Source organism: Sinohyriopsis cumingii, chromosome 18, assembly GCF_028554795.1.
Source record: "Sinohyriopsis cumingii isolate HCF-2022 chromosome 18, ASM2855479v2, whole genome shotgun sequence".
NCBI classification, from domain to species: Eukaryota; Metazoa; Mollusca; class Bivalvia; order Unionida; family Unionidae; genus Sinohyriopsis; species Sinohyriopsis cumingii.
The window spans coordinates 79,516,677-79,529,427 of NC_142978.1; the positions used below are offsets into that span (position 1 = coordinate 79,516,677).

General features: G+C 35.4%; 1 protein-coding gene across 2 annotated transcripts in view; it reads right to left on the minus strand.

Annotated features, from left to right (window-relative positions):
* Positions 1 to 1,462: 1,462 nt before the first annotated feature.
* LOC149777140 (ARF GTPase-activating protein GIT2-like) overlaps positions 1,463 to 12,751 on the minus strand; it is a 182,920-nt gene continuing 171,631 nt past the window's right edge. For both annotated transcript variants that reach the window (XM_089941832.1, XM_089941831.1), the window contains exon 21: positions 1,463 to 8,943. In XM_089941832.1, the coding sequence (XP_089797958.1) occupies positions 8,731 to 8,943 (213 nt within the window). In that variant the 3' untranslated portion in view covers positions 1,463 to 8,730. The remainder of the gene's footprint in view (positions 8,944 to 12,751) is intronic.

Sequence of the window (12,751 nt, forward strand, 5' to 3'; positions counted from 1 at the left end):
CCAACACTCCCCCCCCCCCCATGTCTGGGCAACTTGCGTTTTGAACACAATCAATAAAATTGTAAATATTCAAGTAGTTTAGATGCCACAAACATTCAAACCTCAACATATGGCAATAAATGTTTCCGATTTTCATCTCTCATTCTGTGGAAGTTGATTAAGATTCAGATTAAAAATCATTTGGATCTGTAATTTGATCTGGGAATAGCAAAGACTGAATATAATATCTGCAAAAATACCTCATGCCAAATTTGGTTGAAATCGATCATTTTGGAAACGATCGTTCATGACAGTCTATCTGTTGAATTAGGAGTCGTTTGCCTAAGGCCCGTTACCTACTTTCGAAATATTTTGTGTTTTCGTTGACAAAAAGAATTCTGTATTTTGAAATCGAGTTTTGGGGTCCTTTGGTGCATTCAGCCATAAGAAGGGTTTCTTCGGATAGCATATGCACATCTCTTATATAAGAATACCATTTATTTAAATCCAAATGATTCCAGACAAAAATCTATATGTCATAGAAGTCTCCGATTCCACGAGTTTAACTATGATTTAGTATGATTATGAATACATGCATCTAAATTACAGTAAAACCCCAAAATTCGTTACTCAACCCAATTCCCAGCGTAATTAATGGACCGTATTCCCAGAATAAGCAATATAACGGTTGACGTCATGTTTACAAATTCGAAAGCTATTCATACCAAGATTCTTGTCAATCTTAATAAAAATCTGTTTAGCAGTTTTTGAAAAGTCGTCCGAATCATCTACTTTTTGTAACATAAACGGTGGTCATAGAAAACCCGTTATGCTTTGTAAAATTTGGTCGAATTTTGTTGAGCAGTCCCTGAAAATGAAAAAGTTAAATGTTTTTCTTTGGTCAGAAACGGCCTCCATATTTGATGGCAGGTCAGCACCATTTGCACACAACTGTCAATTCTTCTTGGAACGATGACATCTGACAAATTTGGTTGAAATCCATCCAATGCCGTACCATAAGTTTACTTGCCCCAACGGTCCGGTGAGCTAATAATAGAACAGAGAACTTCAACATTGTTGCCTCCGCCGTTGTGATAACCCCGTCTCGCCTCTGACAGGCAAAACAAATAATGATATACATTTGAGAAGGCGTAGTTATTTCTATTCTAGCGATTCGTCCAATGGTAATGGCCTGGTACAACTTGGTTCCTGGGGATTTGGGCCTCATTCTTGTCTTATCTGGTGCATCAAGACATGAAGGTTATACTGTACCAAGTTAAGCAGAAGAACATGCTTGCCAAGTGATACACTACGACACTTGACCCAGGCTGTCCCCCATGACAGGATTTCAACGTGCATCCCTGTTAGTCGCAGTTATCAAAGAGTCTATGGATACAGGCACTCATTTAGTCACAGAGTACACCCCTGTGATGTCATAATAGAAGTATGGTGAAAGACAATAAAGAAAAACAAAAATCTGATATACGTTAATGATGTGTATTTATATTTCATGTACAAGTCACAGTTGAACAATGAAATAGTTATATATACACTCCATATGATCTTGGACATAAAACACTGTTTTGTTCACATTTCTTGTAAATATTTATAATTTAAAGAAAAGTTAACTAAATACAATGTTTTTAACGTGGTTATTCACTGTCGTTATGTAGAATGAAAGCATTTATAACTATGTTCAGAACTACCAGTTCTCTCCAACCTTACATTGATATAGTCAGGGTTGTTTATACACTTGGTATGAATAACTAAGTTACATTTCTGATCTAGCATCATTTCTGATCTAGTATCATGTCCCCAACCAACACATTTACAGCTCAATTCTGCATAAAAGGGAGATAAAACCAGCAAATTAAGACATACAAGGGCTAATATCATCTGCTGAAATGCTGACCTTTTCTTAGTTCAATGTCTTATGGTAGATACTATCAGTATTATTCACAAGTTTAACCTTATCAGCCAATCGCTGCTGTGGTGGGCTTAATGCCATTTTTCAGCACATGATAAGCAATACAAGGTGGCCAGTATAACTGGTGGAGGAAGAATCCCAGAAAACTCTAGGAAGAACCACTGACCCATGGGTAGCTATTGGCAAGCTTTCTCGCATACTCACATAAGCCGATCCCAAGACTTGAACCCACACAGCACAGTGGTGAGATATGGCAGTGATCAGTAAAGGTGAGTGCTTTAGAATACTCAGCCACCCGGGGCCCTTTCCATCAATTTGATGTGTATGTGAAGGGTGGCCAGGGTGGACAAGTGGTCTAAGGTGCTCGCTTCTACAGATCACTCACACATCTCACCTGTCTGTGTGCATTTGAGTCTTGGCCCAAACAACATGGGCATTAAGAAAGCTTGCCTGAAGCTTCCTGTGAGTTTGTGGATCTACATGGGTTATCATGCACCAAATATATTGGCCACCATATATCCTATGGTGTGCTGAAAAATGTTATTCAACCACACAAAACAAATCAAAACTCTATGTAAAAACGGCCCTCGCCATTACCTCTGGTTTACTCGGTATTTATTCTGATTGATCTAGGTACTTGCATGATGAATCAGAAAAAACCCCAAAAAGTGGAGTATAACAATTCACGCACTGAAACTGATTTTTATGGTTTTTAAAGAGTAAACTATGATTTTTTTAAAAAAACTACCGAAGGACACAAGCCAATGAAATGTTATGTTATTCCCCATCAGCTAATTTTTTGTAAAGGTCCAGTACAGCATTCCCTCATTATAATGCTATCCATATAAACCATAGAGTATACTGCCTTATAATGAGACTGCCTTATGATGAAATACATTAACAAAGAACATGTAATTCTACTATTTCATAATAAAATGGGATCCACAGTCATAACCACCTGATAGCATGAACCATGTTATAATTGAAGGCCTTATAGTGAAAACCTGCTGTATCGTACATACTAGGTTATATATAAGAAGCAATCACCAATGAACTGCGAAGGCTTTCATCTCAGGGCGTATTATGGCAAATTATGCACTGTTTTTGGTACAGAGTGACTGTAATGCAGCTGCTACTATAAAAAAAACATGCACTATATGACTAGAAATACATAAAAATACCAACAATTATCTATAGTACAACTGGTAATCACATATAGCTATAAATAACAAAGGATTAAAACTGTACATAAAGCATTTACTCATACAAAAAAGTGCACAAAACAGTGCAAATGACATCAATCCAGACTTACCATCGCCAAATGTAACAGACCAGGGCCTATGTTGTTTGCAGTAACGTGCATCAAGCGCAGGTAGATATAGGAGAAGATGTGAATTTCATTATAAACAGTTCACAGAATTTTACTTACATGTCTGAAAGTTCACAAGTTTCCTAATCAGTCAGAAAATAGACTAACATTTTCTCAGGCTTCTGAGAGGAAACAAGAAACTTTTAAAAAGATTTTATTTCCTTGCAATTTCACTTCTTGTTAAGTCTGCCTTGGTATATGCTTGACACTGCAATCGCTCTGGTGACATGGTGAGTATCAATAAATCCATCCATACGTCCATACCCTAGATTAACCACAATGTTCAAGTTTACATTAACCAAAATGTTTAAGTCTTGTACATATCTAAATAAATGCCAGGCTTGACAAAATGGTGTCTATTGTAGAGGATCAATTCTTTCTTGAATGGTATATTTTTGGTAGAGGATCACCCTTACATTATTGATCAGTATGTTTTCATGTTATTACATGCACAGAACTAGGGCAGACATATACACTATAATGTAACTGCAATGTTGAAGGCTGGACCAGTATACAGAAATGAAGCAGAATATCTATCCTTTATTATGACACAGGAAAACAATCTTTTCGCATGGTCTAAAAATCTTTGTCCTCAAAATTACACTCTCTCTTGCACTAATCATATCAAACCGGTCATTATTTCAATCCATATGGAGCCTAAAATGGATCACAGTGACCTGTATCTGGAGTGTAAAGCCTTCTAATGGTTCACAGGACCTGTATGTAGAGTGTAAAACCTTCAAATGGTCACAGTAAACTGTATGTGGAGTGTAAAGCCTTCTAATGGTCACAGTGACCTGTATGTGGAGTGTAAAGCCTTCTAATGATCACAGTGACCTGTATTTGTCATGACAGAAGTAAACAACCTTTAGGTGAAAGATACAAAAGGTCTGGAGAAACTTGAAAGATGACTTGGGTAGCTGACTAAGAAAAGGAAATTTGGAAAAATATTAACACTGGGTCAGAACAACAGAGGTCTCAAAATGAACAAGGGTGTTAAGGCTAATAATGTATTCACATTTTGCTTCCTACATAGCAAGTAAGCTATAGAAAATTCATGCTGTACTTTTCTGCACATACTCTAATACTTGCTTATAAATCGATTTCAACTGTAAACTGCACAGATGAGATGGTGGTGCATTATGTGCTGGCAGATCTGGGTCTGTGCAGTTTGTTAGGTGTAATCAGTAGAACAAACAACAAAAACCCTGAGCTGCAGGTGCATTATGCTACAGCAGACCAGGATATTTGTTGTTTGCAATCTGACTCGACTTATAAGGAAGTACAGATGGTAAATGGACATAAACAGCCAACTAATAAAGAGCCATTTCTAAGATGGATGAAACTCGGTCAAGCAAACACCATTGACCCTGCCCTGCCCATTATTATATCATAGTGTATCTCTGTTTATGGTGTTTGTAGTTGTGGGGCATATTTTGAACTGATGATTATGGTATTATGATACATAAAAATAATAAGCTGTCTCTAAAAGCTATGAATGGTAGGATATACTTCGTATTCAATAGCACATTATGTATAGTTTGGTGGTGAATTTCTTGTTTAATCTATCCAGTGTTGTAATTCTGTTAATCAATGACTGGGTTTTACTTCAAGTTTAGATGTTGTTTCCATGATAGGTCTTATCAAGTGTGATACTAGTCAATGATGTTAGATTTTGCTGCCAGTCTCTGGTCAAATAAATATTGATCACAGTGTGGGTGTGTCTGTCTGTGTGTATACTCAGACCAATTCACACACAGTATTCCCTCACTATAATACTTGGACAAACCTCTAGCATGTGTGTGTGTGTGTGTGTGTGTGCATGTGTGTGATATACCATGAGATGTATACAGTTTTCATTAAAAGGAAACAAAGTTTGGAATATTTTGATTCATCCATTACCTACAAAACATATATCAGGTGTCCATCCTGTTTCCAATATGCTATTTTTACACCACACTGTATTTTTCCTCTGATAAACTGGACTGAAGATGGGTAGAGGTCTGCAAATTTTATATTTTTATTCTGAAAGCAGGGGGATGGTTTATTAATTGGAAAAAAATAAACATTAAAAACTGTCACTAAAAGCATGGGATGGGCAAATAAATAGGCATGGGCTGGCGCATCATGTGACAATCATTGTAGCTATAGAAAAGAGTTGTAATATAAAAAATGTTAGAAAATTGAGATTTACTTCCATTACTTTGCTGCAAGTCAAAGATATGTAACAGCACACAATGAATGAAATAACAATAAAGATAACTCTGGTAGTTAACATACAACGAGGTTATAAATCATATTACTAATCATGCCTACGGTACGTAGTTTACATGTAACTTATTGCATCATATATTTGAAACTGTCACTGCACAAATTTTGTGCTCTATTTTCAGTTTTAAAAAATACAAGTGAATGCCATAAATGTGCATCCTTGAAGAAAACCTGCAACATGTTTCATTTTAGCAGTATGAATAAAGATGCTACAGAAAATGCATTATGGTTCAAGGCAATATAATCTTAAAGTCATCAAGGTTGTTGGGATTCTGCAATAGACTTGTAATAACATCCCATTTGGAAAGTGGTCCTCAAAATCACTCTCACTGCAAGCTCAAAATGTGTTCATAGAACACAAATGACCAGCCACCACCTCTCTTTCCAAAACATATACCCAAGTCTTTAAAGTATGAAATATAGATCACAGTGGGATACATTCTGGTAGAAGGATGCTGCACTCGCCAAGGGGTTTCCATACAATGTTGTATGACCCTGAAGCCAGCAGTGCATGAAAATTTGAAATGCATAACTTTATTAAGGTAAGAAGGATGGACATAAGGACATACGGAACATGTAAAAAAAAGGATAACACTATATACAAGTTGAGCACAAACAAGGTTTTAACTCTAGAGAAAAAACTCTAGTACTACCAAAACGTAAAGACATGTTGCACAAAGGTGTGAAAATAGATGAAATTGCATTTTATGTCTGAGATGAGTTTAAAAGGGTGAACTATTTACTGTTTTGTTTCTGCTTTGGAATCAAAATACAGTACATAAATTTTGGATCTCACTAGACCATTCATTAGATGACATTTATTCAGTAAACAAACAAATTGCCCAAAACTGAACATAATGTCTGAAACTGCTTTCAGCAAGTGGCATATGTTATAATCCAACAATGTGTTCACTCATTAATACAAATCCCCTCCCCAAAAGTGCCACATTTGGAAGAATCAACACTATACAGACCAGTGTACTGGAAAATGCAAGAGTCACTCAAGTCTGAAAATTAGGTTATAGTGGTAGGTATGGATGAATTATTCCCCTAAAGACACATTCACATTCTAATTTTCATCAGCATAGGTGAAATAGGGTACAAGATATTAGATTGGCTTTAACATGCTTTATTTCATAAATATGAAGTCGGAGAGTACAAAAAGTACAGATGGTGTAATGAATGAAAAAGTCACTCAAGCTTGAAAATCAAGTTTTGGCATAGTTGCATTACATTCCTTGCAATGCCCAAATGTGTCATATTTCAGGATTGTAGGAAAAATAGGATACAAGATATAGAGGGTGTAACACTGGATAGCTGGAAAAAAACAAGAGTAATTTAAGTGTACAAATTAGGTCACAATGGCCAAATTTTTATTAAGGATTACCCATGGCTGATAGTTTACCCACACTGCAAATTTTATATGTACAGGCAAAATTGTTTTTAAGATACTGAGGATGTAATAAGCAGATAACTAAAAATGAAATGGTCACTCAAGTACAAATATGTAGTCAAACTGACCTAGTGCTGATAATGTCAAGTTCTCTTGTTAAAATGCATCCACAAGTCAATTTTTATGATTGTATGTGAAATAGGGTCCAAGATATTGTATAAAAAAGATTTTTAAAAAAATTGCTGAAAATTTAAAAGTCACTCAGTCATGAATGTTAGGTCACATCAACCTGATTTTGGTATGGTTAACTACTTTTAAGATACAATCGCATACCAAAATTAGCATGACAGTGGATTAAACAGGGTTTAAGATTTGAAGGTGTCAAAGGCAGAGAGCTGAAACTACAAATGTCACTTATTTGTGAAAATTGGTTCACACTGACCTAGTTTTGATATCTTTGAGTTACTATATTTGAGAGGCACACACATAAAAATATTCATGTGCAGGCAAAAAGGGTCCAAAATATTGAGTGTAATGAAAATAAAACTCACTCAAACTTAAAAATTAGGTCAAACTGACCAAGTTTTGGAATAGTTAAGTAATTTTCATCAACATGTAATCAAATATAGAATTTCATGAGAACAGGTGAAATAGTATCTAAGATACTGAGGTTATAATGAATTAATAGGTCAAAAATAGTAGTCACTTAACTTTCATAACAGTAGGTAATCAAGTCCAAGGTACATGTACTGATGAAAAAACAAAAGCTACTTGAGTATGAAAATTGGGTCAATAAATAAACAGCTGAAAATACAATAATCATTATAGCATGAAAATCAGGTCAAACAGATCTAGTTTTGGTAGGGTTGAACTATTTTTGTCTAGATGTATCTACATACTGATTTTCATAGGTGTCAGTGAAATATACCAATGGGGATAACAAGCAGCTGAAAATACAAAAGTCACTAAAGTCACTTCTTGCTAAATTACATCCTGATGTATCCAATTACCAATTTTGATTAGTGTAAGTGAAATATAGACCAAGATTTTGGAGGTGTAACAAACATCTGAAAATATAAAAGTGACTCAAGCATGGTCACAGTGTCCTATTTTTGATACTCTTCATAAGATGTATCCACATATTACCTTTCAAAACTGTAGTTGAAATAGGGTCTGATATACTGATATACTCAAAATACTGAGATTGTATAGAAGGTATTAGTTGCCATCTATAGCCTAACATGTGCTGAAAATGGCATTAAGCCCACAACAACAACAACAACAACAATAACAACATAATGAAATGGCAAAATGCTGTATCTCCTCCCAATTTCATTGGTGAGGGGATAAAAGGTTTAATAAGTGTCACATCTAACAAATGTGGGCTGGAAATTCTACTTATCACAAACTGTACAGGGTGTGTTTTTTGAGGTTCCTATATGAAATTGCTAAGTGTAACATGTCTCAGTTTGTCCTATGATACAAGTACTGCAATGTGATGATTATAAATACAGATACAAAATAAAAACGCTATGACAAAATCCTAATGTGAATATTTGGCCTTCACTGGAATTCTTCTTTGTTACAGTCTGCTCAGCACTTCAAGGGTCGAGAATAAAGCAGCCATTTGTGCTATGTTAAATACTTGAACAGCAAGAAAGTTTACTAAATTCTCAACCAGCAGCTTCATCCACAAGTCGCTGTCAGTAGCTGAAGAAAAATCCCTGATATATCTGTATATTGCAACTTTGGTTTTTGATTGTTCCTTGAACACTCCAAATCAAATTGTTATCACTGAAATAGTGTTACGAGCTGTTTGGCGGACTTGGCAATGTCATAGGCACACTGTATCACTTGCTGGGTTTTCAATGCAGGGTCAAATGATGGTTCTTCGTTGTCCAAGGAAGAAGAACAAGGTTGACACTCAGCACATTCATCTTTGAGTCGATCTGCACTGGTTATGAGAAGATGGAGTGCACACTTCACACTTTCTGAGTGTATCTTCTGAATAAATATAAAAATAAAACAGATTCAATCAGTACTGCCTTTGATTGAAACAATTCTATATTCTGTCTTTTCTACAAATAAGCAAAGTAATTATAGGAATGGAAAAAAAAAGCAAATGAAACATGTGAGCAGGAAATTTTATACTTTATGTAATAGATGAACACTTTTCTCAAGATTTCTAATTCACTTCAAATTTAGCAAAAGGATTTTTTTCCAGTGCCCGATTACACAAAACAACCTACGTCCAAGATTGTCTTAAGGTTTTACCTATGATTATGGGTACTAGAATTAAGTGTGTGTGATTTGGATTTCTAACGTAGCTTTAAAAAAAAATCAGTCACATCACTACAATGTCTGCAGTGTGGCAGTTTCTTGTGGTGTCTAGCACTGGGGCATCATGCTGCAGACATGTAGCATGATGTCCCACCCAGTCACATTACCCTGATACCAGGCCGAACAGTCCTAACACAAACCTCTTAATGCAGAGTGCCAAGCAAGGCAACTGTTAGTAACATTTTTACAAGTCTTTGGTATGTTTTGACTGGGGTTCAAACCTGCAACCTCCCACATCCGAGGCAGATGCTCTAACCACTAAGCCACTGGAGCTGTCACCCAGACTTAAGTACATTTTTTCATAAGTTTTCCTTGCATTTTAAAGTAACTTTACAGTAACTCTCAATCAAACATAAGTGCAATGTTTGTTTCCCCAAGATTATTTTAGATGCTCCCTGACATTTCAATACATTCCATATAGTGGGTCTTTAAAAGCTATTTCAAAAGATATTTTTACATATTCTCTGTAAAGAAGAACCATGTTAACATTCATATGTGCAATCAAAAATTTTCTTTATTGATTAATCTGAATAATATTAACAAGTAAGACATCAAATCCCCAACTTTACTTGCACGCATGGGCATGACCAAATCAAGATGCTCCCACTGACTGACATGGGCACATGAAAACCCGTTCACTTGTTTATATGAATATGCACCTAGTCTGATCAGATTACATACATATATGTGATTTACAATCACAAAATGAGTTTCTAAAATTTATGTAGATTTTGTAGAGCATAGTGGACAGATAAGATATCTCATTGTTTGTTCAAATGGATCTGAACCTAATAACTGGATACATGAACTTAACAGAGGACCCCAGGTGGCAGTGTTCTAACTGGATACATGAACTTAACAGAGGACCCCATGTGGCAGTATTCTAACTGGATACATGCAGAGTGTTCTAACTGGATACATGAACTTAACTGAGGACCCCAGGTGGCAGAGTGCTCTAAATGGATACAAGAACTTAACAGAGGACCCCAGGTGGCAGAGTGTTCTAAATGGATACATGAACTTAACAGAGGACCCCAAGTGGCAGAGTGTTCTAACTGGATACATGAACTTAACAGAGGACCCCACGTGGCAGTGTTCTAACTGGATACATGCAGAGTGTTCTAACTGGATACATGAACTTAACAGAAGACCCCAGGTGGCATTGTTCTAACTGGATACATGAACCTAATAGAGGACTCCAGGTGGTGGAAAGTTCGGAAGTGCTCGTTATCACTGATCACTTCCATTTCACCTCTGTCTGTGTGGCTTTGAGTCTCAGACTTGTCCAATGTGGGTATGTGAGAAAGCTTACCAGTAGCTTCCTGTGGGTTGATGATTTAAACGGGTTTCTGCAGGTTCTTCCTCCACAAGTTATACTGGCTGCCAAATATGGTCTTTCATGAGCTGTAACATGGTGTTAAGCCCACAACAACAACATGAACATAATAGTTTATGGAATGTATTACTTTGCAATTATGTACTGTTATTTAAAAAGCAAAATATTTTTGTTTTATATAGTACAAAATAATAATAAGATACAGTGATTATCTTAGCTTAATCCTAGAGTTGAGAAAAAAAATAAAGTGTGTGTGAGAGAGAGAGAGAGAGAGAGAGAGAGAGAGAGAGAGAGAGAGAGAAATAATTTTGAGATTATCCTGATCTGAAGAAATTCAGCTATAAAGCTCCCACTTTAAACAATGTAACTTTATTGCAAAGTTTGATAATCAAACAAAATATGTAGTCAGACACAAATCATTTTTTTCATATTGACATATTTCTTCAAACAAGGGGGTCAAGTGGGTCTGTGATCACTGACCTAGTTAAAATTTATCTAACAGCTAAATGCAAAGGCAGTTTGCCAAGAACTCAAGGTTTATAAGATGTTTTCTTACATTAAACAGTTTTTTAATTGTATAGTAATGGCATCTATACTGGACAGCAGATTAGCCCCAATGAAGCAAAGTTGAAAGGCCAGGCTGCTTTGTGTGATATTCAGTCAATTTATGTAGTGTGGTAGTTATAAGTCAATTACTGGTTTTTCTTTTTCGAGCAACAATGACCATATTAAATAACAAATCAGTACTTTTTACATAAAAGTGACAGGTTTTAATGCCAGGGTGATTTATGTCAAGTTCTGTTGAGAAAATTTTGGGAAGTTAATTTATTTATTTGTGTTTTATTTACAGTAATATGGCTAAATTTGATGAGAGATCAGTATCATCAACTTTAGAAATCTTCTTGCCAGGTAGCATTTTGTCAAATTTGGTTGAATTCTGTTTAGCAGTTTTTCAAAAATTGATTAAAGTTGTATGTTCTACTTTTTTAAATCTGATACTGGATCAGCATCATTTACACATAGTTAAAGGCATTCCATGACAGGGTGAAAACTGGTCTCCAGAATCGTAACAAGCTGAGTCAATCTCATAGATTTCACTTCATAAATATGCTTAGATCAAACTCATCCGACATCCTGATGATACAAGAAAATAAACTAAGCTCAGTCGATCGGATTGAATTTCACTTTGTAAATATGCTTGTATCAAACTCATCCAACATCATGATAATACAAGACAATAAACTAAGTTTATTCTTCTCAGTAATACAGTTGCTACATGGAAGAATAACTAGGAAAGCTTCTATTTGAGGCCAGGCTGATAGGGTTTATACTGTTCCTGGTGGGACATTGTGAGAGGCTCCAATAGGGACTTGGCATGAAATGACATCATTATTTTCTCCAGATATTTACAGCATGACTAGACAGATTTTTGCGATTTCATGATACAGATTTGCTATGGAGAATGTTACTTTTTACATTTGTATGTCAAGTGAGGAGATGGCATATCTGTTCATACTTGTTCAGTTGCTACCAGGAAACTTTGAGGAAAAAGTAGTTCCAGCCTTGGGAGTGTACTGTAACATGGAATCAGAAAATGACAGTGTTCTGGCTCATTGGGTCAAAAACTGATAATTATATAATAGCAACCTATTTACCAAGTTTGAGGAAACTCCTATAAGAAATACAGTCTCTAGAACACTAAAAACTATGCAAATCAGCTGCAGGTTTAATTTTAAAAAAACAACACACACATACAAAAATTCTTTTTAATCTTTTCTCAACTTAATTTATAATTTCATTCACGACAAGCTTGAATAGATCAAGCAACTTGGATATCATATAAGATTTGAACTTTGTATTTACAGGATTCATGAAGTTTCAAAGTCTGAAATTTGACAACACACTTTATCAATATCAAAAATGAAGCGAAGTTCAATTCTTATTACAAATTGTTATAATAACAATAATGAATTTCAAGTAAAAAATAATTGAACTATATTTTAACCTCAAGTTTACAAATATTTCTGCATTAAATGATAGGATTTAATCAATCAAAATGTTTGTCACAATTATAATGTAAAAGTTGGATGAAATCCTATCCTGAGATCATGCATCCTTATTGATGACATATTACCT